The sequence below is a fragment of the Galeopterus variegatus genome, unplaced genomic scaffold, assembly GCF_000696425.1.
Source record: "Galeopterus variegatus unplaced genomic scaffold, G_variegatus-3.0.2 Scaffold1827, whole genome shotgun sequence".
NCBI classification, from domain to species: Eukaryota; Metazoa; Chordata; class Mammalia; order Dermoptera; family Cynocephalidae; genus Galeopterus; species Galeopterus variegatus.
In genome coordinates this window covers 113,694-138,755 of record NW_007727938.1, presented here as the reverse complement: position 1 = coordinate 138,755, position 25,062 = coordinate 113,694, and the positions used below count along the sequence as shown (strand labels likewise).

At 45.8% G+C, this 25,062-nt stretch overlaps 1 protein-coding gene across 1 annotated transcript in view; it reads left to right on the top strand.

Moving 5' to 3' along the window:
- SLC22A23 (solute carrier family 22, member 23) overlaps nucleotides 1-25,062 on the top strand; it is a gene marked incomplete at its 5' end in the record, with an annotated part of 173,960 nt that overhangs the window by 106,936 nt on the left and 41,962 nt on the right. Inside the window, one exon of the mRNA XM_008579196.1 lies at nucleotides 21,692-21,860. Coding sequence (XP_008577418.1) covers nucleotides 21,692-21,860 — 169 coding nt within the window. The remainder of the gene's footprint in view (nucleotides 1-21,691; nucleotides 21,861-25,062) is intronic.

Here is a 25,062-nt window from a genome sequence, read left to right as displayed (position 1 = left end):
TGTGACTGGAGATGAGAAGTTGGCTCCACGAGAAGTTGGCTCCACAATGAGAAGTTGGCTCCACGATAAGAAATTGCATAAACATACTTAATGAAACAACCCTACCTGCCGTTATTTCCCCTGTCTATTTCTCAGTTATTTCCCACCATTTATTGTTCCTTGAAATCTTAACCCCCTCCCTGTGTTAAGATGGTGTATAAAGCCCCAAATTCTAACCTCTTCTTTGAGCCACTTTCTTTGTGAGTTCCCTCAGATACATGTATGTGAACAAACTTTATCTTTTCTCTCGCTAGTCTGTCTTTGTCATTTGAATTTGCAAAGCCTCAAACACTGAACCAAACAGGATAGAGGAAAAGTTTTTCCTCCCTGACACTGATGTGAAGGTGTTATTTGTATGGTGGTGGTTTGAGGTGGATGAAAAATCCTAGCAATTTTGCCAACACTTGATGGCGAAGATTCTCAAGTTTTCACGTGCATCAGAATCTCCTGGGACCCCCTGTTAAATTTGTCTTCCTGGGCTCCATCTCAAAAGCATCTGTTTCCTGGTTCTGGGCACAGAGCCCCAGGGGAGTCTGATGCAGAGGGTCAAGGAGACCACAGTTTGAGAAGCCCTGCATCTAGGGGGAGAAATGAGGGGGGTGCCAGGATGGCCTCACTTTCATGGTCTCTGGGGCTATGCTTCATTATAAATTTCAGTTTTAAGTTTAGTTATTTGGTTGCCTCAATGAGGTGTCATTTCAGTTTTGCTTGATCTGTTTTTTAGCCACACAGTGACTTTTTGAAGGAGTTGAATTATGTGAAGGAGTCACATATCCTTAAAATATCAAACCATATTGGTTTGATTTAAAATTCAGGTTTTCATCTTGAAACAAAACAGTAACTGAAAATAAGTTTTCACACAGACTCACCTAGAAGTTAAACCCATGTTATTTACCTGGAGGAACAAAGTGCTAGTTTAGGAGTTACTGAACTTAACTCTGCTGGGCAGATTGCTTTCTCTATCCATGAATCAAAACACATGTAACCATTTGGGCCTGAGGATTTGTTTAGGAGAGAAAAATACGTGGAGATTTAAGTAACATGATTTTTTTTTTTCAATCTGCTAGCTTTTCTTTGAAAGAATTCATATTATTTATTTTACCTAAAGCATATCACTCAAATTGTATTTTATTTTTCCCAAACCAAGTATGGAGAAGATAAGGCGTGGTCTGGAATTATTTCCTTCTCTCCCTCTGCGCCACCCCACAGTTTGCTGGAAAGCTTTGGTCACGACAGACGATAAATGAATTGTTCTTGTATTTCTGTTCTTTTGCCTCGTTTCTCTTCTGTCGGCTTTGTCAGAGGCAGCCCAGCATGAATCAGAAGTGCCGGCTGAACATCAGCACTCAGCTGTCTGGGGCGGTTTTGTATGACAGCATTTACATTTGAATGTTGCCTAATGCCATAGAAATGATTAACCAGTGACTGTGGCATCCTGAGTAATAGCGGGATTTCTTACTGTGTCTTCATGTTTTGGACCCAAGGGAGTGGGGCGGGGAGAGAAGACAAAACCAGTCCCCTGTAGGAGTTTTCCAGTGGGGTCTGACAGTTATCTTACTGAAAATAGGCTTCAAGTGTGACCTTAAAACTGCACCTTGAAACAACCTCTGGCATATAAATTTAGGCTTTTGTAATAAAATCCTTCGAATGACAACAATTGGGTTTCAGTGGCATAACTTTTCTACCGTTTCCACCCTTCGTATCTAATGTTTTCCCCCTCAACCTGATTTGAGGGAATGCTTTCTGAGAAACTCCCTTTCCACCTCTGAGGGCCTCTGTGATCTGGGGCAGCTCTATAAGGCCTCCATGCTGGTGTATTTCTCTTTATTAAGTGCCGTGTGTTTGGAATGTGTTTCCTTCAGCGTTGAGAACTCGCAGAAGCCACGCAATCCCGGGCCTTACCACGGGCTGCTTTCAATTGTGTGAAATGATTCCAGGTGGCGGAGCGTGCATATATGCTGGCCACGCCACTGCTTACGCAGAACATGGGAAACGGCCTTAAGGATGGATCACAGTGTGAAGCCGTAACTCTTCTAAATAGAATTGCTTTAAACCTGCATTGCCTCCATTTCTGTTTTTCCAAATGCTAGATGTATCCCTTCTAGTCTGATCCCATCAAAACTGTCTCTCGGTTCTCACGTCTCCACATCAAGGGCTGTCCTGTCCCAGCCAGGGCCCATCTGTTTTCCATAAGCACTGTGCTCTGTTGCTTTATAAATTTGCTATGGCAATTGTCTCCAGCTTTTTCACATGGGACCTTGAAAATCTTTTTTTGCCTTTACACAAAGGATCATTTAGAGAGGTCCTTACACTATGGTTAGAAACCGGGTCACTTTGCAAGTGTCCATTCTTATGCAAAAAGGTCCCCAACTTTTATAAGAGTTATAAACTTTTATAAAAGTTTGTGTCATGTTTACCTGGAACTAAAGGGACAATTTGTCATAGACTCTGTTATGGTTGTGAACGGGTCCCCAGGCCAGCGCACGGAGCTGTGTCTCTGAATTCTTATACTGATGTGCTGTTTCAGGGCACTGGGTAAATGTGCCAGGCACTGTGCCTTACATCGCCATTTTCTTTAACTCTCACAACCAGTTCTTCCAGATAGCACCTACTGGCATTTCATAAGAGGGTCATGAGTATGTTAGGCACCTTGCACAATGTCACATAGCTGATACTTGAAAAATGAAAATTTCAACCAATTTCAAAGGCCCTGCCCTTTCCACTCCTTTCTCTAAGCCATGCCTCTTGGATAATACTGTTTTTGTGTGAGAGCTTTCTGCACTGTGAAGCACCCCGCTCCTCTATCAGGAGGGAAGAGGAAGGAAGGCGGATTCTCATGGATACAGTCATTTTCAATTTCATACATCTGCATAAGGACACTCAGATATTCCTCTAGCACTAGGAATTGGAAAACTGAGGCTCTCACCCTAGGAGGGACAGGTCCAGGGTTTAGGAACCCTGCTGCACCTGAGGAATGGACAGAAGACAAAAAGCTTTATGGCAACGCTTGACAAAGTCTTTGAAAGTAAATCACCATCTGTCTCCATCAGAGGCCCGTGTACATGGTGGTGGCGGGAAAGCAGAGGAGAGCACACTGTTTCTATTTTTTTCAAAATTGGGAGAGGAGTTTTAAAGGATGTGAAACACTGATTGGCAGGAGGCTGACATGGATTTTGTTACAGTGGGGATAGTAGCCACAAAGCTGTTGGGTCACCTGAGCAGTGACTGGCTACCCCCTCCCCTTAACCCTGCCATTCCCTCTGCCAGTGTGTGTTCTCCACCCCCAACACCTCCATCTGGCACCTTTGCCCCGTCTCTCAGTGTTTAGCATAGGGGTCACTCCCTCCACTGGGCCCTCCTGGACCCCCAGCCCTCCTCCTGGGCCCCTTCCTCGGAACCTCTCTTGACCTCTATTCTCCAGCTGGTCACTCTTGCTGGAACAGCATCTCTGGACTGGAAGGAACTGACATTCTCAGATGAGAGCAGAAAATCCAAAAGCCTACATCATCTTATGTAATTGAACTCGTCTTGATGCTAACAGTTTTAGTTTTGTACAGGCTTTTAATTCTCTAAGAGCATCGTTTCTTTTTATTACAAAAATTATTACACAGTTGTGAAATGTTACAATTTTAAGGATATGACTCTACCCTCTTATTTTTAGTGCCTGTGAACCCACAAATTAAATTGATGCAATACAGATCAACAAAAGAAAATACTAATTTGATTTGATGTTAATATACTAATTTTTATGTGCACAGAAAAGGAAGTTAAAGCCCAAAGAAGCAGTTAGGCCTGAGAGCTTATATATAATTTTAACAAAGAGCTATAAATTTGTGGAGAAATGACAAGACAAAGAAAAAGGGTTTGGGCTTCTAGGGGCAGTAAATTGTAGGGAGGTAAATATTTGGGGGAAACTAATGGAAGATTAGGGTTATTTCAGTGAGGTTTGTTTATGCAGATTCAAATCATACAGTCCTTAGTGTAAAAGTCATCTTATCTCCTCTTCCTGTGTGTGTGTCGTGGGGGACCTTCACAAAGGAAAATTTGTGCCCTGGCTTTAGGTAGAAAGGTGGAGGGGAGAGAACTTTTCCAGTGTCTGATGCTTCTCAGCTCAGTAATCCTTATGCTAAAGTGGTGTATTCTGATCCCCTTCCCAGCTTTGTAATCTTGCCCAGCATTTCTCTCACACGTGAGAGAACTGAGTACCAGCGGGCATGCACGTGGGTCACTGAGGCAGAGTGGAGCCTGGGGCTCACTGCAGCTCTCTCCCACATTAGGCTATTGTACTCTTTGTACATCCCAAGCACACCAATGCACAAAAATACTTACCCAGGCCTTTGCCCCTTTTGCCACCTGTTACCTTCCCACCAGAGCTCCACAGAGACTGGGGCTGGAAATCTGGCTCTTCTTTTCCTAGCTGGGTTTATGGAAATCAGTGCATTAGCTTTCCTGAGTTTCAAATAAGAATGTTGGGGCCAGCCTGTGGCTCACTCGGGAGAGTGCGGTGCTGATAACACCAAGGCCACGGGTTCAGATCCCTATATAGGGATGGCCGGTTGCTCACTGGGTGAGCGTGGTGCTGACAGCACCAAGTCAAGGGTTAAGATCCCCTTACTGGTCATCTTTTAGGGGGGAAAAAAAAAAAAAAAAGAATGTTAACACCTACCACAGAGGTGATCATGCAGATGAGATTTAAACAAGATGTGTTTGAAGCACCTGGCCCAGCTAAGTGCAGATCTAGGTGAGTTAGTGAATCCCTCAAAGCCTGTTCATCCCATCTATATAAAATAAAAAAAGGATCATAATTACTTCCCTCATAGGTTCCTTCAAAGAATAACAATAAAAGGCACATGCCCAGTGCCTGGCACACACAAACCCTTCTGAATGGTAACTGCTGTCCACACTTCACCATGAGCAGCTCATAAGTGGTAGCTCTGCCCCAGACAGCAGATATTCACTGAGAGCAGCAGTGGGGTGGGGTAAAGACTTGCTCCAATGCACAGGCCACCTGCTCGCCTGTGGCAGGGTCAGCTCTAAGAAGTTCAGTGCTTTCTGCTTGGTGCAGAGTCCTCAGGGGCTACATTCATGACAGACCCTGTGCCCTTGTTAAATGCATTTAATAAAAGCCACAGTCTTTTTTAAAAAAATTTTTTAATCTTTATTTTTTAAAATATGACAAGGTTACGCATATTTATTTGTTCAAATAACAAATACATAGACCGAATAGCAGATGAATAACAAAATACTCTGTAGAAAGTAGGGCTTCAATTTTTCACAAAGGCTGAGATACAAAACTTATTAAAATGTACATATTTAACTTTATAATCTCTACAATTATTTGAAATAACTCTCTGAATTCTTCCAAAAGTGTGCAAATATCAACTTCAACAGAGGAAGATGAATAAACTTTTTAAAGGCAAATTAATTTCTAAGCAAATCAAAAGTCCACTTAATAAAAAGAAATCAAGAACAGAAATTAAATATTTAGGTTTAGCAACATAGATTGCATAAAAAATCAAATAGAATATATAAACACAAGGGAACTTCAAAAAGTTCATGGAAAAATAGGATTGAAAGACAATGGAAATCTTTCAATGACTTTTTGTTTTGTTTAAATTTTTTCCTTTTTTTTTTAAAAAAAAGACTAAGATCATAGGAAATATGTTTCTGACCACAATAACAGAAGGAAATTTAGAAAACTCACAAATGTGTGGAAATTAAAGAACACTCTCCTAAGTAAGCAACTGATAAAAAGAAAATCACAGAGAAAATAGAGAGTACTTTGAGATAAAGATCAAAGCACAATATATCAAAATTTACAGGATGCAAGGTTCATGCAGTGCTTGGAAGAAAATTTATACTTGTAAACACATATATTAAAAACAAGAAAAATCTCAAATCAGTAATGTAAATGTCTACCTTAATAGAAAAAGTAGAGCAAACTAAACCAAAAGCAAATATAAGTAGGAAATAACAAAAATTACAACAAAAATATATGAAACAGGGAATTAAAAAAAAAGAATAGAGAACCAAAAGTTGATCCTTTAAAAAGATCAACAAAATTTGCCAATTTTTGTCCAGACTGACCCAGAAAAAAGGGAGATCAAACTTACTAAAATCAGAAATAAAGTAGGGGTGTTATTACATTGTCACTATGAATTTTTGTGGTAGTAAGATTAGGTTTCTTTCTCTTGTTTGTATTTTTCTTATGCCAGTGGATTTTGTTCTTTCTTGTGTATTCGTGGTAGTGATTATCATTTTTCAGATCCAAGATGCAGGACTTCCTTGAGGATTTCTTGTAGGGCTGGTCACGTGGTGGTTAACTCCCACAGCTTTTGTTTGTCTGGAAAATACATGATTTTTTCCTTATGTCTGAAGGATAGCCTAGCTGGGTATAGTATTCTTGGATGGCAGTTTTTTCTTGTATTATTTTGAGTATATCATCCAATTTTCTTCTGGCCTGTAAGTTTCTGTTGGGAAGTCTACTGTTAGTCTGATAGGGGCTCCCTTATAGGTAACTTGATGCTTTTCTCTTGGTGCTTTTAAGATTCTCTCTTTGTCCTTAAGTTTTGCCAGTTTGACAATAATGTGTCTTGAATAGGATCTTTTGGGGTTGAATCTGTTTGGATCTTTGAACTTCCTGGATCTGAAAGTCTGTGTCTCTCCCTATACCTGGAAAGTTTTTCAAGATTATTTCATTGAATAGCTTTTCCATGCCTTTTCATTTCTCCTCCCCTTCTGGAACACCCATGATTTGAATGTTTGTGTGCTTAAGGTTGTCTGCTAGCTCACTTAGATTTCCTTCCTTATTTAAAATTCTTTTTTCCTTTTTATCTATTTATTTTTTGTCTGCCTGGTTTATTTTGAAAAGACTATTTTCAAGATCAGAAATTCTTTCTTCTGCTTGTTCTAGCCTGCTTCTTAAGCGCTTGGTTATGTTTTTTATTTTATTGAGTGAATCTTTCAGTTCCATGAGTTCTGCTACATTATTTTTCAAGGTATTGATCTTTTTGCAAATTTCTCTCTTCATATCCTGGATTTCTTTTTTCTCATTTCATTATGTTGTTTAACTGAGTCTTCTTGTACCTCTGTGAGTTTCCTTAAGATTGTTGCTCAGAATTCCTTTTCAATCATTTCAAGGTTTTCTTGCTCTATGGTATTTGAGGATTACTGTATTCTTTTGGTGCTGTCATATTTTCTTGGGTTTTTGTATGTCTAGTATCTCTACACTGATGTCTGATCATCTGGTAGAGCAGCTGCTTCTTCTATTATCTGGAGTGGGCTCTGAGGAGAGAGATGTCCTCTTCTTTTTACAGTCTCTGCTGATGACTCTCCTGGTGTCAGTGCAGTTGAGTGTCCAGTAGGCCACCTGCATGGTGGCTGAGGCTGCTGCTGTGGTGTCAAGCTGTTATTTTTGGCAGCTGTGGCTGTGGCAGTGGCAGTGGCTGTGGTGGGCCACCAAAATGGAAGTGGTGTTTTCAGCATGCTTTGTTGCCTGCTTCCAGGCAGAGTTGGCTGCGGCCCTTGGCTCTTTGCCTAGGACCCTGGGTGTGCTCTCTTGCCTCGCAATCATTTCTTAATTGACCCAATTCACTGGCTCCCTCTTGTTTGTGCCATTTTAACTCAGCAAGTGTTAATGGAGCATCTATGTGGTAAGTACAGTGCTAGACTTTAAGAAGGACACAGATGAGCAAGCCTGGTTTTCCCTCTCAAGGAGCTGGTATTGTTGGGAGAGACTGGGGATATGGGGAAGGTGGGATGTAAGAGGTTCTTAAATATGGCTACAGAGTACCCTGGGGTCCAGAAAGGGGAAGTGACATCTGGCTTGGTGAGCTGGCCTTGATGGATGGGAAGGGGTTGCGTGGACAGAGGCAGAGGGGCTGAGAGTGGTAGGATGGGGTGCAGAACGGGGAGGAGTATAAGGCTGAGGACCACCTGGGTTGCAGGACATTGGGTTATGTGAGGAGAGCCATGGGTGAGAGGGAAAGAGGTCTGGGGAGGTGAGCTGGAGCGAAAGCATGGACACCATGAATTTGGAAATGAACTGGCATTTCTAGCAGAGTTGCAGCAGAAGGGAGCTGTGCTTCAGGTGCAGTCGCCTGTCAGCAGCCTGCTAGATAAACTTCATCAGAAGTGACTAGCCATCCAGGTAAGAATGATGTGGGTGTGACCTGGAGGCACTGTCACCTCCCTCCAGCCACCTGCAGTCCACAACACTCTCAAGTCTGCCTCCCAGAATCCCTAGCTTGTGGGGAAACATTTGCTTAACTGCTGAGTGGGTGAGGTGCAAAGCTCTGTGTGTGCATCTTCTGCAACTTCCAACAGCCGCTTCTAGGAGACTGCAGCATGGTCCAGTTTGAGTCAGCCCCTTTATAAGCTCATACATCTTAGAGCCAGAGTGACAGATGGAGCCCCCAGGGGAGAAAAGCCCCCACTGTCAGAGGAGAAGAAATGCATTTGAAAGGCAGCTGGGGTTTTAGGTGGGTGAGGGGCTACCTCATGGCCACACAGCTGCTAGGGGAGTCACAGGGAGATAAACTTGAGTCCAGATGTGGAGGAGTTTGGCTCAGCTGCTGGGAGATTTACACGGGGGAGTATTCTGTTACTTGGAGGTCATAAATGTGTTACTCAGCATCTGTTTCCTGAGCCCACGCTGTGCATGCAGCAGGGCATGGGTGTGATGAACGAGGTGTGAGCTGTGAAGTCCTCTCTGTGGAACCTGATACCCTGCCTGCCGGACTCTGTTCCACACCTGGACTCTGGTGAGGGGATTCACCACAGACCCACAGCTGAGATGCAGGAGGACGTCGTCTCTAAGTTCCCAGCTGAGGACTTGGCTGCTCTATATGTAGTGTCAGATTTCTCGTGGCCCTGTCCACATGTTCAGGAATTTCAAAGGCAGACTCTGTGCAGAACAAGCTCAGTTAAAACACGATGGCACTGGGTCTTAGAACATCCCAGGACCTTCTGCTGCTTGCTGCTGAGGACGCCCGCTTCACTTGGGTTGGGAGGAAAACCACTTACTGCTCCCCCCACCAGTGTACTCCCTCACCGCGGACCTGCTTCTTGAAAACCCCTTTTCTGTCGCTGGCCTGATCCAATCCTTCATTGAGTTGGCTGATGCAGTCTGTTTGAATATAGCACAAGGGGATTTTCCAACTTGGTGGAGGAGGAGAAAGCTAATTTTAACTGCCCTGTGTCCTATCAAGTTTGATTTTGTTTTTATTGTCATCTCCATTTAAAAATAAACCAGAAGCAATCCGAGTGACTTGTCCTCTCCGGAGGCAATGCAGTGAGGCCCAGAGAGCCCCAGGCTTGGAAATTGTGTTTTGCTTTTGCTACCAACTGACTTCTGTGACCTTATTTTCCCCTTGAATAAAATGAGCAGGTCGATTAAGGATCAGCGGCTACAGACTGGCAGTGTGTGGTCAGACCCTGACCCCAGTCATGTTCTGTGTGACCTAAACAGTGTTTTATTTTCTAATTGAATCTAAAGGCCTTTAAACTAGGCAGGCGCCGGGTGATTTGCCCCAGGCTCCACCGCTCACACCAGGCTGTCTCACACGTTCTTCATCTGCCTGGCATCTGACTCCTCCGGTCCTGGTGGGTGTACTCTGAGTTTTCCTTCTAAAACAGCTTTGTTTTGTTTTATTTTTAATATACTAATGCTACAAAGGGAAAATTAAATGTGGGCTCTCAAGGTCAAGATGTGCAAAACTCTACCTGTGGTGTTTACTTATTTATTTTAAATTTATTTATTTATTATTATTATTTTACATTCTAAGATGATGTGGAGCAGTGGGGGAGGTGGGGGAGGGGAGTAGGGGGACAAAGGTGGGGGTTGGGAGGCAGGGCTAGCCCACAACTGGCTCCTTCCCTGGCCTGGTTCCCCCCAACCCCCACCCCCTCTGGTTCAGGAGCCCAGGGGGCTTCCCACCCACCTGCTGTGTTTAGAGCACTGGTTTTCCATGGTGTTCCCTGAGCCAGCAGCATCAGCATCATCTGGGCATTTGTTAAAAATGCAGATTCCAGGTCCCTGCCCCAGACCTCCTGAACGATCATCTGTTGGGGTGGAGCCTAGAAATCTCTGTTTTGTCTTCTTTAAAATGGAGTGCTGAAATAGTACCTACCTCATTGGGTTATTAGGAAGATTAAATGGCACAGTATTTGTAAGGTACACTGCAGTGGTTCTTAAGTTTGTTAACACAGATTGCCAGACCCATCCCCAGCTTCTGACTGGGTAGGTCTGAGAAGGTCTCAGACTGTGTTTCTGATGTGGTCCAGGTAAGGCTTCTTGCTGGGGGCTGGGACCACACGTGCAGGCTGTTGTCTTAGAGGTGCTCCCCTGTGATGAGAACATGGGGACGCGAGAGTGTAGGGGTGATCAGGCAAAGCTGACCGGGTAAGGTGGCACTTGGGCAAAGACCTGAGAAAGGCAGGAGGGAGCCACGTGGGTCAGACAGGAAGGGGACAGCCCAGAAGCGGGGCGTGCTTGCTGGGTTTGAGGAATAGCAGGGAGGCCATGCTGGCTGAAGTGGAGAGAGTGGTGGGGAGCAGTGGCAGGTGATGAGGTCAGAGGGCTATGAGAGGGGTCTTGGGTCACAGTGAAAGACTTTGCTTTTGCTCTGAGTGGGACAGGAGCCCTTGGAGGGTGAGGCAGCATGTGAGATTGTCCAGCGTGATTGTGATTATAGAGTGCTGCATCTTCCAAATCAAATGTATTTCAGGGTTAAGAAATGGCCCTTAAGAGTAAGTAAAAGTTCTTCTTTACAAAGTAATTCAGGTGAAAACAATGCACATCAAAGGATGGAATTAGAAAGTCAAATCACCATTTTGTACTCCCTGATAAAATCATGGATACAGGCATTGATCAGCAAAGGATGCTGGAACCCTAGGAAAAATGCTGGTGATCTGCTCTAGGGTGGGAGGCTGTGCAGCTCCACTGCTTAGATCGGTGGGTGGAAGCAGGTGTCTTCCTGGGGTGCAGCAGCATGAAACACAGGCCCCACCCATGGAGTGTTCTCTCCAAGAATGTTGAACCTGGGAGGTGGTCTGTTAGCTCGGTTAGAGCTCAGCCTTATATTAGAGCTCAGCCTTATAACACCAAGGTCACGGGTTCAGATCCCCCTGCAGGCCAGTCACCAAAACAAACAAGCAAGCAAACAAACAAAAACAAGAGGTTAAAACAAGGTGTGCAGGAACAAGTTACCACCCCATGAGAAAGTAATCACATAAAAGCAGAACCCACCTGGTTCCTTCAACAAGACAGGGTGTTGGGCAAAAGAGATGGGAGAGGGTCTGTTCTACACCAGTGGAGACTTGAGACTACAATATGTGGATCTTTGTGGATCCTGACTTAAAAACAAAAAACCATTGAGACTTTTTTAAGTAGTTGAGAAATTTGAACACAGGCTGGACATTAAATTTTATGAAATAATTGTTAATTTTGTTAGATGTGATGATGGTGTTGCATTTATGTAAGAAAATATCCCTTTTTTGGAAGGATGTATATTTGTATTAAAAGTAAATTACATGATCTTAGGAATTTGATTTAAAATATTATGGGAAAGAGAGAGAAAGAAAGAGGCAGAAGAACCAGGAGGGGCAAAGTATTGATGATTGCTGAGCCCAGAAGATGGGATCAGGGTCATTACACTGGTCTGTGTTTCTTGTCAGTGTATGAGCTTTCAAAGGGAAAGTTCCTTTCAATGCAGATGCAGGAGAGGATGGAAAGGTGAGAGGGAAAAAAAGGAAGGTCTTGCTTAGAAAGCCTAAGTTGATAATAATTCTCTGTTTAGGAAAATCATGCTGAAGAGTGAAATACGTTTATTTTTACTAGATGTGACACAGTAATGATACTATGAACTTGTGTTGAGATATATTTTATTCACCATAATTTAGCCTCTAATTTCCTAATTGCTTGCCAAGCTCATAAAATGATGACGATGAAGCTGGTAAAGAGAAGTAAAGTTGGGTAATCTTCCCTGCCCTCTGACCTTTGGGGAACTTCGTGCATGTTGTGACGGGGCAGAGTTGGGAGTAGTTTGGGGATATTTCTTTCTATTTGGCGTCATTCCTTGGAGTTCTCAAATCTGAAGGCCTGTGAGCTTCCATATGCCCAGCAGTCATTGAATATGGATCATTGTGATCCACAGAATGTGCAGCACCGGAGGAACTGAAGGAGGACTTAGAATTGTTACTTTGGAGCTGGTTGCCGGAAGCCCTGGCTGGTAATTCCTAAACTGTGATGAAATGACTTTGTTGTCTTCTCCTCTTCTTCACTGAGCTTGAAAACATGGCAGACCTGAAATACCAGAACTCCAGCGGATGTGAGGCTGTTCTGATATTTGAAGTCATTTCTCTCCCTGGATTTTTCTGCTTTTATTAAATTCTAGGAGACTGAAAGTGTCATTAATTTAAGTTCTGAAGCATGTGCTGCCGAGCATCAGTTGTCGTTTTTAAACAGAAGAGACTGCTGAGCAGAAACATTAGCAAGTATTTAAATCCCTATTCCTCCTTCGAATCACTGTAATGTTAGTTTTAAGAAAAGATGTAAGATGGTAGAAATAATTTATTATCTGGAAAGGAAACTGAACTGTATAGCTTGTCCTGGGATTTATGATTGATGTTTTCACAAGCTATTATCAATACATGAATATGTAGAACATGAAGTGGACTTTGATGAGTTCCGCTGTGTGATGATTGGCTGGCTCCGGAGGATTCACTAACTGGTCTCTTCCACGATGACTACAGTTGATTTCGTGTGGAAACCCAAGAAAAGGGAGACACAGGTAAAGTGCCTGAACTACAGAGGAAGAATCTGTTACACACTTATTCATTCAACAAGTATCCAGGCCCCTGGCATGTGCCAGGCGCAGTCCTAGGCTCTGAGGAGCAGTGGGGAACAAATCCAATGAGGGCATCGCCTCCAGGGAACTTGGATGCTGGTTGGGCACAGTGAGGAGCCGTACCCACCAGGGGCTCCACCTGAAGACAGCTCCCGCCTGCAGCAGAGATGTGGGGTGGTATGGGGGAGCCTGTGTTCAACTCCTACCTTGTTTATTCCTTAGCTGTGGGATCTTGGACAAGTCACTTAATCACTCTGAGCTTCGGGGTCTCTCATGTAAAATGAGCATTAAAGATGGTACCATAAATGAGCATAAAATGGCATCATAAAGTTGTTGTGCAGATTAAATGAGCTTAACGTGTGAAAAATACCTACCAAAGTGTTTGGCCCACAGCGAGTGGGAGCTGTTACTGAGCCTCGTACTGGAGATGTGATAGGTGTTCGCTTGGTAATTACTTCAGTACTTCTGCATTTGCATTTAAACATACATGTCTATGTGTCTGGCAGGCAGGTACTGAAATGGGATTTGTAGGAAATACTTACAATTCCCTGTTTTTTATTTTCTCTTTCTCTAAATGGAGAAAATCACTCTTTCAAATTCTTTTGACCGTTCCTTTGAGTTGGCAGCTCTTAAATTAAAAGGAAATGGTAGGTCTTCCGTGGGAAGGGAAGAGGAGCTGTGGTGGTAATAGCAACCTTTCGCAGTCATGCCCTCAAATGCTATTTGGGTCTCTGTGACTGGCAATTTCAGGCCCTCTTACTATAATAAGGAATTCCACAGTCACATGTCCCCAGGTCTGTTTTCCAGGGTCCTGGGCCCTGTATCTTTGCCCACGGCCATAATTATTGGGTGGTGCATTCACTTCCAGGCCCAGGTTGGTGAGTGGCAGGAAGTGGGGAAGGTGTCGCAGGAGACAGCCAGGCCAGCGGGAGAGCAGAAGCTTCCTGGTGTTCTCCACCTTGCTGGGGAGGGAGGGGTGTCCAGGAGGATGGGACTGTCTACGGAGGAGCCTCTGGTGGCCTCCAGGTGGGCACCTGCGGCCCTGCGGCTGAGCTAGAACCAGGCTAGAGGACACCAGTGCCTGCCCCATGTCCAGCTAGGCAGGCGGCATGGCCAGCCCATCGCCCCCATCTGCCTTGAGAAAGCAGCACCTCCTTCATCCCACATTTTCCCTCCACTGGCTGACATGGGCTTCTGATCTGTTTGATGATGGAGAAGGTTGGGAGCGAGGAGAGGAGTGGGCTTCCATTGTAAGGAAACTGCATTTGGAAGAGTGGCGTCTGAGCACTGCGTTCTTGGGGCAATGCCAAGTTGGCCTTGGAGTGGGCTTGCCCTTGCTGGGGACAGCCGAGCCCTTCAGCGGTGGCCTCTGTTTGGTAGCTGATTTCTCTCCGCGGGCCTGTCCCAGGATGCTTGTGTAATTTCAGTGGCTGAGCGGCGTAGGGAGGCGCCAGGCCCGCTGGAGCCCTCTACCTCCGTCCACCTCCGTCCGCCCGCCCACATGTCCCGGGCAGCGCGGCCGTGAGTCGCTGCAGCTGGCTTCCCTCGTGAAGGGCTTTCGAGGTAGAATGAGCCAGAAGAAACATTTCTCAGCCCTTGACGAGCTCATTAGGAGGAGTGTGTGCTTTTCTTCCTTTTTAAGGGCTTGTCTCGCCTCCATTCAGCCCTCTCTGCTGCCTTCGTCAGAACCCCGTGTGTGAATGAATGAGTGAGTGGCAACAGAAGAGGGAGTCCGGGGATGGGCTTCATGGGGGAAACGAAGCCTGCAGGTGGGGACTTGTGTCTCTGGCCGGGCAGAGTCCTGTCCTCAGAAGACACTCTTCTGTCCCGTGTATGCTGGTCAGCTCTCCCTGGACGGCAGAGTCTATTACTTAAAAGTAAGAGTCCATTTGCATGGGGTCTGTATACTACAGAGTTTGTCTGTTTTGACTGAGTTTTGCCTAAAACGCAGGACAGTTTAGGTCCACTATGGAAGAACTTGACTCACTGGAATTAGTTTCTTAGCAACGTCAACTCACCCCAAACTCACCACACAGCTCCTGTCCATAAGGACGACCGCCAGGAGGAAGCCTGCGATGGCCATCAGGCACATGCACATGCTGCTGTCACTTCTGTATGTGTGTCGTTTCCTCACAACTACCGCATGTGGCAGGTACAGTTATCATCTACTTTATATACGAGGGACCAGAGGCACGAAGAGGCTGGGTAACTTCGCACGGTCTGGAAGAGGCAGGGAAGGAATGTAGTCCCCACTGTAGGGCCACGATCTGGGCCTCAGCCTGGACCCTGCAGGGCACGCTTTGTTCCGAGGACAACAATTCTGGGAATTCCTACTTCTCTGGTTAACATATCGTCAATCAGCTTACTATATTCCTTTGTTACTAGCCAACTCCATTCCAGCAAAAATCCTGTACACTCATTTTTGAGAATTTGGGAACACTTAGTGATCCCAAGAAAATAGGTATTTCTCCCCACCTTCCGCAAGCATACAGAGAGTTTTTTAAAGTATATCTAAGAAAGAATAAGTATAGTGTTTTATTTATTTACATATTATAGGTGGATGGGATGTTTTTTTTGAAGACTGGCTCTTAAAGTTTTTTATTTTGTTTTGGGGTGTGTGTGTGTGTGTGTGTGTGTGTGTGTGTGTGTGTGTGTGTGTGTGTTTTGTTTTGGCAGCTGGCTGCTGCTATACGGGTCAAACCTGAACGTTGATGTTCTCAGCTCCATGCTCGAACCACCTGAGCCAGCTGGCCAGCCCCCAAAAGTTTTTTTTTATTTAATTAAATATTTATAATTACCAAATTCAGTGAACAGTTAGATAAATGTGTGCATTTGTGGAGGGCAGGGGAGGTGGGAAGGGAATGTTAAAACTTTATTCTCCAACTGGTATTTCTGGTAGGCAAATATTAGGCATTGAAGCCAGGGCTGAGTCCTGCCAGCTCCCACCAGCACAGGGCTTTGTGCTTTCCCTAAGGCCTCTTCCCTCGATGCTGCCGCGTTGTAAGTATTTTACTACGTAGGAGAGAGTTCTCATCCAGCAATCCAGCAGTTACCTGAGGGACCGAGAGCTGCAAATCAGGTGATACCCGCTATCGCTGAGAGTGCCGATACATATGATAGACTATGTCTTCTGTGAACATAAAACACAGGGTACTTTTTAAAAAAAAATTAAGTTGTATAAGCAAGGAGTGTCCAAAATCATGATTTAGCATTAAATACCAGCAAAACAGTAAGCTTTAAAAACCCATCAGGCCAAACGTAGATGACAGAGTGAATAAACAAGACGGAGCCTTTGGTCTCAGCCACAGGAGAATATTCCAGTGTGTGTTTAGATCTTGGGGGATGTGTCAGAGTGTCTCCTCTAAGAACTTTGTTTTTCTTTGTAGTAGTGACCTTACTTCTCGGTGAACAACCCTTCAGCACTTCCCAATTATCCAAGATCCCCCAAGAGATGTCCGGTCTACAGCTCAGAGAGTGTGTAGAGACTTGTGTGAGCTCCTGGTCAGAGGCCACAACAGGACTCGATTCAGGTGACGGAGCTCCCTGGACCCCTCCTTGGGGCTCTGCACCCTCAAAACCCTGTGTTCAGACCATGTGGCTGATTCCAGCTAGTGCTGCGTTGACGGCGTCACTTTCCGTGGGGAATGTGTGAAGTTTGGGCCATCTGAGTGTACAGCCTCTTAGCTGCTGTTGCTTAGGGTTGTGGAATTTGTCATCTGGGCGGGGCATTGAGGACTGTTTGTTTCCTTTTCAGGTTGGCCCTTAAATTCCTGGTGGGGAGGAAGTTGATGGGACAGAGCACCATCTCCTCAACCTTGTCATTTCCTAGACAAACATAAAAGCCATTATGATATGTTGTTTTTATTGCAGAATTTACTAAACCCTTTCTGAACTCTGAAGTGTAGTTCCTCCTACATTCTGCACCCCTGACTCTTCAGCTGTCTTCTTTATTCTTTCTGCCCGGTCCCCTCACTGCTGGAGGATGCCTGGGCTGCATGTCCTTGCCTGTTCTTAATGACATTCTGTCCTCTAATCTGGGGAACCCATCTAAGGGCCACCTACCTACACTTACAAAGAGAACAGGGTGATGCCTGCTACCTTCACGGGTTTTGACTTAGATGCACCGTTGAGCTTAGCAGTACCTGGTGAGGCTGGGGACCCTGGTCCAGGCTGGCCTGGGACAGGATGGAGTGGGGAGGTGTCCACCCCCACTGGCAACACTGTAAGAAGGCCGGGCAGGCAGCTTCTGAGACAGGCTTCATGGGAGGCCCTGTGTGACCTCGTGGGATGTGCAAGATGCCCTGGCCTCTGTATCAGGATTCCACCCGAGAAAGAACCAGTAGGAGATATATATTAAGAAACTTTCTGCAAGGAATTGGCTCTCACGATCACAGGCGCTGGTTGGGCATATCTGAAGTCTGTAAGGCGGGCCAGCAGGAAAGATGGGCTAGAACTCTGGGTCACATGGTGAAGTTGCCGTCGCTGGTGGAATTTTTCTTCCTCAAGGAAGGAAGCCTCTGCTGTTTTTTTAGGGTTTTTCAACAGATTAGGTCAGGCCCACTCAAGTTATCTGGGATCATCTCCCTTACTTAAAGTCAACAGATTACAGACTTTAATAGCATCTATCAAATATCTTCACAGTGACACCGAGGTTAGTGTGTGATTGAATGCCTGGGACTGTGGCCTAGTGACACTGACATGCAGGACTGACCCTTATACCCTCTTTCCCAGGAGTGGCTGTGGTGCCAGCTGGTGACATCCCAGCTGTGACACCTCGCTCCCTCAGGACTTCCTCCTCTGTTGCCTGGAGTGACTGATCTGGGCAGCACAACTTTCTTTTTTTCCAGGAAATTTGTGAGAATCTGAAAACTTACGAAAAGCACATCTTTCTGGGCTTGCAGCCTCCTGACAATGCCACGTTTTCAGCAGAGCTTTGGGGCTGCTCCTGTACCGTGTGCTCTGTCGTGGTCGTGACCCTGTTTATTTGCTGAACAGATGCCTCAGTTCAATCTTAATTACCTGCTGTTTAGTTCTCATAACCTTCAGTAATTTCTCTGCTTGTTGACAAGTATACCTAACTTGTACGAGTAGCTTGTAAGCCTTTTCCATGAAGGCGTTTAGGGGAAAAGCAGTTTTAACCATAGGGATTTTTGGTGTAGTTTTCTCAAATTCACTTCTGTTTTTTTTTTTTTTTTTTTCCTCTGGGTCTGAGAGAACCTCCATGAAATAAAATATATGGAGAAGAGAGTGGAGACTGTCACTGTAGATTATTTCTCTTTTCTTGTCTTTTAGAAACCTCAGACCTACTCTGAAACTCACTGGGTCAGGTGAACAATAAATGAGACCAAATAAGTCTCATCTGGTCAATTGAGACCAAAGAGTGGCTCAGCAATAATCATAATGTGATATATAGTAATAATGTGTAATATTGTTGTAACTGCTAACACACAGCGCTTACAATATCTGGTCACTATATGCTGTTAATGCTTACAACACCCCATTTGGCAGGTGACAGAACTGAAGCACAGAACTCCTAGGTGACTGAACTAAGGTTGCAGGCTCATAAGTACCAGGCACAGGATTCAAACCCAGGCAGAGTCTAGGCTCGTAACTACAGCACACTGGACACTTGAGATATTTTTATGAATCTGATGCATCGCCTAAGGTGATAATTTATTGTGACCCTTAATTGGTTTACATAATCAGGGGGAGTCTTGCTGCCCCTAAATGAAAATCTACTAAGACACTTTGGGGTTGACTCCATTGGCAAAGAAATTGGCCCAAAGTAGTACCAGACACCACTTCCAGCCATGGTCTTCCACAGGGGCTGTGGAGCCTGCTTGCGGTTGGCCTGCTGTCCCCGATAGCCAGGCCCTGAGGAGGCAGTTGGATTGTGGACACTGTTCTCAGGTGGCTGGAACCATCTCCAAGGTGTGTGAGCCACTGCACCAGCCGCTCCTGCTTGCAGAGCTGAGCAGAAGCAGCCTCCTGCAGCCACCATCCCTCCTGATAGATGCCGGGACTCAAGGCTTTACTGTTCTTTCCTCTGCTGCTTCAGAAAAACTGATTTCTCATCATCTGAAAGTAACGTGTGATTAATGACAAGCCTAGAGTGCCTGCAGTTCCTTGGTAATTGCTTTTTTAAAAAACATCTTTTTGGCCACCTTCAGAGCATAGTTGGATTCAGGCAGTTTGGAAAGAATTTCCGGAGAGTCAAGGCAAAAATTCTCTAAGTGGTCACACCTGCGTCCTTACGTCAAGTCAGTGTGTTTTTCCATTGCCCCGGCAGGAATGCTAAATACCAAGTGTGTGCTGGAGCGCTCTGCCTTTATCTACCTGATGAAATAAAGTCTCTGCTAGGATTCCCAGCAAAAGCACAAGGGGTGGAAAGGTCAGAAAACGGTCCCACTTCTTCAGACCCCGTAGATGTGTGTCTGGGAGGCAAAACATGCTTACGGTTTTGGGGAAACACAACAAGCCCGTGCTTCTCAAGGAGTCATCTGAGGATCTTGTTAAAATGCAGGTGCCGATTCTGCATGTCTGGGGGGCCCGAGATGCCACATTTTTGACACACTCCCATGTGATGCTGACACTGTCCGTGGACCACGCTTCAGGAAGCCAGGCGTTGGGGACTGCTCAGACCACTTAGAGAAGAGGAATGAGAGAACCTTTTCAGAAGGAAAACTAGGACAATTAATTGTCTTATGGGCGGTCACATTCACAGTCGTGCAGCCAAGGGAGACTGAAGTCAGACTGTAGTTTCTCTTGCCCGTCAAGGGACAGTTCCTCCGTCATCTGCAAACCTAGACTCTTGTCTAGGAAGTAGCCTTTATGCATGATGCCTGTAGGTTAGTGGGATGAGACGTCTCAAAGGGGGACTGTGGTCAAAGAATTGTAGCTGCAGGTATTTTCCTACTCACTGTGTGACTAAGTTAAAGAGAGAGGCAGTGAAGAAAAAAAACACAAGCAGTGTCAGTGTCTGCTGCACCCGCAAACCTGCCGACATGAAGCCATCGTGCTGTTTTGACATTATCTCTCTGACTTCGTTCAAAGGTTACCTGGGTGGCCAAGTGCTGAATCTCCTTATCTGATACTGCCCACGCCAAGCCCCCAAACACCAAACTTACCATGGCTAAAGTAGATTTTCAGTTTCCATAGCAGCAAAGCTACTGCTTGTGCTTAAGTGAAGACTAGAACCTGCGACTGCTAGTATTTTCTGAGAAGACCATGTTCTCTTTATTATTTTTAAGAGCAGGAATGCCAGCTCTGGACCCTGCTAGGAAGTACTCTTTAGAGTGGAGCTGGCGTGTGGTGTTGGAAGGAACAGCATTGCAGCAAACGGCCAGGAGTGGGCTGTTTAATATTGTTTTGCTGATTAAATGGTAAAAAGCTCTTTATGGGCTGTATTCAGTGGGGCCAGGCTTCTCTCCTGCTCACAATAGCTGTGATGATGGTCTGTTTGTTTGTGGCCGAGCAGGAGTGGAAATTCTGATGACGTTACTGTTCTCCTGCAGGTGAGCCGGTGCAGGTGCTGGCTGGCACTGCACACTATGCTTGCTAGGGCTGAGGATATCCATGTAGCCAGGTGTCACTTATCTGCCCTCCCTCTAATCTGCTCCCCTTCTTATTGCCTTTTTGATCTCCTGTCTCTACTGTGATCTCTAGACAACCAGCAGATGAGCTGTCGCAGCTGGTCTGCAAAGCCCACCATCTGAACAGTCTCTGGACAAAAAGCCTTGAAAAGCATTCTGTCCTGAGGGTTTTTCTTCTCCTCCTCCTCCTCCTCCTTCATCATTTTAACTAAACTTGGAAAAAAAGAAAAAACAAAACAAGCAAGCAAGAAAATTTGGGGGAATGCTGCATATTATAGAAGGAAAATAGCAAATGTACACGCTCCATAGGGGAAAAAATATATTAACTCTAGCTGCTTTTTTAGTATCAAGGACCTGTACTATAGGGATTAGTGTAGCAGGGCTGCATTGGTTATCACTTCTGTGCTACAGATTGAAGTTTGTGTCCATCCTCTTTGCTCAAGGTCAAATTAAGAGAATAGATTCTTGCAAGCAGGAGGGACCATGGTTTCCTTTCCATCAATGGGCATTTGTTGAAAACAGGTGCTGTTTTTCGTTTTGGAACTAGGAAGATGAATCAGGAGGAGCTGTGTCTGTTTAACAGGGACCGACGGAGGATGCAGAACACACCCGTGTTACGTGGGCAGCAGGATTCCAGTGTGGACGGGGAGCTGTCCCGTCCAGTCATCACTGTGTGATCTGAGTCTGCTTTACTGTTTGTTTTTGTCTTGTTTAAACAGATGAGCTGTCTTGGTCTTGCGGTGTGAGTGTTGCCTGGAACTCAGAATTCTCAAGGAGCCCTGGAGTTGGGTCCAGAAGGAGTGGGCAGTGCAGATCGGTGGGGGTTTGTGGGTGGATGTTCCTTGTGCCCTGTCCAGAAGCTGAGAGGGTCCCCTAGGTCAGTGGGAAGGAATGGCAACAGGATGGGCATGAGGAAACACACTGGACAGCAAGCTCTGTCCCCATCAGAAGCAGCACTTCCCAGTTTCTGAGCACCCTTTTGCCACCAACTTGCTTTGTGACCTGAGCAGTGACCTTGCTCTCTTCCTGGTGGGGCGCCTTGGTTCACTCATCTGTAAAACACAGGCATACAGCACGGGGCTCTTGCGGTAGGTGGCATGTACCAACGATGTCACAGCTCATCGGTTGAGCAGTGCCCTGGCCCTGGCTCCCCGGGACTCCCCAGCCATCAGACAGGACACTCATGTCTCTCTTGTTGGTTCTGTGTTCCAGGCATAGAGCTGTGCCCCCCTGGAAAACGATTCATGATCACGATGGTGGCGAGCTTCGTGGCCACCGCGGGCCAGCTGCTCATGCCGGGGCTGGCCGCCCTGTGCCGGGACTGGCAGGTGCTGCAGGCGCTCATCATCTGCCCCTTCCTGCTCATGCTGCTCTACTGGTCGTGAGTACCCCCCGCACCCCTGTGCCCCCGGATCCCCGCTGCCTTCAGCTTGTGGCTTTTCTGACTGAGGGGATTTTCCTCTCTCTTTTTAAAAATGTCACCTTTCCAACTTTTTATCTTGGGAAACGTTCAGACATACACAAAAGTAGACACAAGAGTGGAATGAACCCCCATGTGCCCTATACCCAGCTCCAGAACCGACCACAGTCAGTCTGTGTGCCGCAGCCCACCCCTCGGGGTTATTTTGACATGCATTTTTATGAAGGGACTGGGTGGGGGGCTTCTCGTATGGGGAGAGGAAATAGGGAGATGTTAAAGGAGAGATTTAGAAAAGTTTTCATCTCCTCTAGGTGAGGGGTAGGCAAACTTCAGCCCTTCAGCCCTTCAGCCCTTCAGCCCATGGGCCAGATCCGGCCCGGCGTGTGTTTTTGTACATAAAGTTTTATTGGCACACAGTCACGCTCCTGTGCTTATGTATGGGTTGCCTGTGGCTGCTTTCCTGCTGCAGAGGCAGAGTTGAGTAGAGGCAACAGAGACGGTATGGCCCTTTACAGAAAAAAGTTTGTTTGAGCAGATGAGCAATATGACTTTTAGAACCACGTGTCACTTTAAGTTTTTGACTTGTTGACTTTGGAAAAAACACTAAAAACACTGGTTTTGCAGGTATGACCTGGGCAACTGGATTTTTAAAAACTCTACAAGGGATTAATGTTTAACCAAGATTTAAAACCACTGCTCTGTAGATAAAGAAAGGTTTAGGAAAAAAGGGTTGCTTTGCCTTTTTTGGTAAATAACTCCTTTCTTTCCCTTCCCTCCCATTCCGCTCCATGACGATACACTCACTTTGCCTGCAACTACCATACGCTGTAGTGTGGACTGTGCATGCTACACTGTATCACTGTTCTGTAGTCACTAATGAAAACCAAATTTCTGGCTCACCCAGGCAGGTGTGTCCTTGCTTCCAGTGTTCAATGGGGCTGAGAGGGTGTTAATCAGGCTTTCTTTCCTAAGGTGCCAGGGAGGGAAGCAAGCACCTGCCTTTTCACTTGATGGTACTGGCCCCCAGACCACCCTGGTAGTGGGTCCCCCTGCAGAGAAATAGTGGGGAGCACGGGTGCAGGTGTGTTTTCCTCATGAGCCTGGGTCTTGCTTTCTGTGTCATCAGAACCTCAGCAGCTACAGGGCCAGCAATAGCAGATTAGAAAAAGGGGCCACCCTGCAGGGAGACCATCCACAGCCACAGCTGCCAGAACTGGGCTCCTCTGCCGGCGCCTCCTACAGCCCTCGCCCTGAAGTCGGCCGTCCACACCCCTCCCGCGCTGGCCTCAGGAGCCAGGCGTGTTCCTTTGCCTTCAGCAGGGTATTAGGAGGCAAAGAATGAGATTTGTTTCCCTGGAGCAGGATGGAGCCAGCAGCTCTCTTCCTTTTATCTTCTAAAGAAGCCCTTCCTGCCCCTCTTTTGTGGCGTCTGTCACTGGGCTTCGCTTGTGCTAGAATTCAGGTGCATTGAGTTATCTAATAAAAGCTTGCTCTGGGCTTTACTCTGTGCCAGGCACAGATTGCAAGCACTTTACAAATAGTAAATGGTTCAATCCTCATATCTTAGCAGCCCATTGTACAGAGGACAGAACTGCAGTCCCTTGCTGCCACGTGTCAGAGCCTGGACCTGAAGCCCAGCCACTCTTACCACACATCGTGGTACTGTCCCCTGCCATCCCTCAGCTTCCATCCCTTGTCCCTGCACCAAGACCCTCCCTGCCCACCTCCTCTGCTCCTGACCTCCACCACCACCCCCCCGCAGGGACACCAGTGCTATCTCCTGGCCCAGGGGGCTAAAGGCCTGCGATGTGGGGGGACACCGTCTCTTGGAGACTCACACTCCTAGAAGGGCAGACAGGGTGTTTCCCAGGTAGGAGGACACCTGACAGAAGAGAAGTGGCAGAGATAGGCTTCCTGGATCAGCTCTAGGTCTGCAAGGCTGGCCTGTGCAGGAAAGAGCTGGGGTTCTTTTGTTTGTCTGTTTGTTTTCATTTAAATTTTAGAAATATATTGAGGTTTAATGACAGGCAAGGCAAGATGCTCATTTATTTAAATACATCATAAAACCTAAGAAAAATCATTTGAAATACACAAATTTAAAAACAAATTTGTACGACTTGAAAAGGCATCCAGGAGGGGACGTTAACATGTAAAAGCGTGTGTGTGTGTGGTGGACGGTGGTCTGGTGTCCTGAGGTTCTGCACCGCATGCTTATAGCTCTGGCACTGCATCTGGGTAGAGCTGGTCCCGTGCCTGGCCACGCCGTCTCCAGCGGCCTGCTTTCCATCTCTCTGAGCCCCCCTTTCTCATCTCCGTAAAAGCAGGTCATAATAGCTCCTATCTCATTGGGTTGTTTTGAAGACTGAAATAATACACTAAAATAATACACACAAAGGGGAAGCCTGGAGGGAGAGTGGAAGGGAGGCTCAGGCACTTAATAGCTGTGTGACCTTGAGCAGGTCACTTAACCTCTCTGTGTGTTTGGCTTATCAGCTCTCAGTCATAGTGGTCAGTCATGGGGTTGGGAGGAGTCAATGAATTAACACATGAGAAGCACTTAAAATGGTGCGTCTCACTTCTTGCCATATGTATGTTAACTGCTATGATAATCATAATTACTATATTTTATGTTTACGTTATTTGTATTGTATGTTTGCATTGTATTATTGTATATTTGTGTTATTAGGTGCTTAGCACAAGTCTGGTCTATAAATGCTCATAAATATTAAATATTAGCTGCTATTATTATTATCACTTCTTCATAGGTATAGCAGTCTGGGTGTGATGGAGATAGGTAAAAAAAAAATCACCTTTGCTACCAGTCCTGAAAGGCTCCATGAGAATTATTGGCTTTTAAAGACTACTGAGGTGTGCCTACCATTTTTTATCATCTCCCTAATCACCACCCTTCCTCCCATCTGCTGCAGGAGGCTCTGTTGTTTGACAGGATGAAGTGGACTGCTGGGGAGAGAGGGTGAGCTGCAGCACCAGCTAGCATGACCAGCTGTTGGTGACAAAATATTGAAAGTCACTCGCTCTCTTTAATGAGCAAGTGTCTACTGCATGTACCCAGGATGCCCAGCACTGCATTTGGTACTTTGCAGTAACTCCAAAGAGCAGAGGTGAAAGCACGTGCATTAACAAAGACTAAAAGCCAAACTGC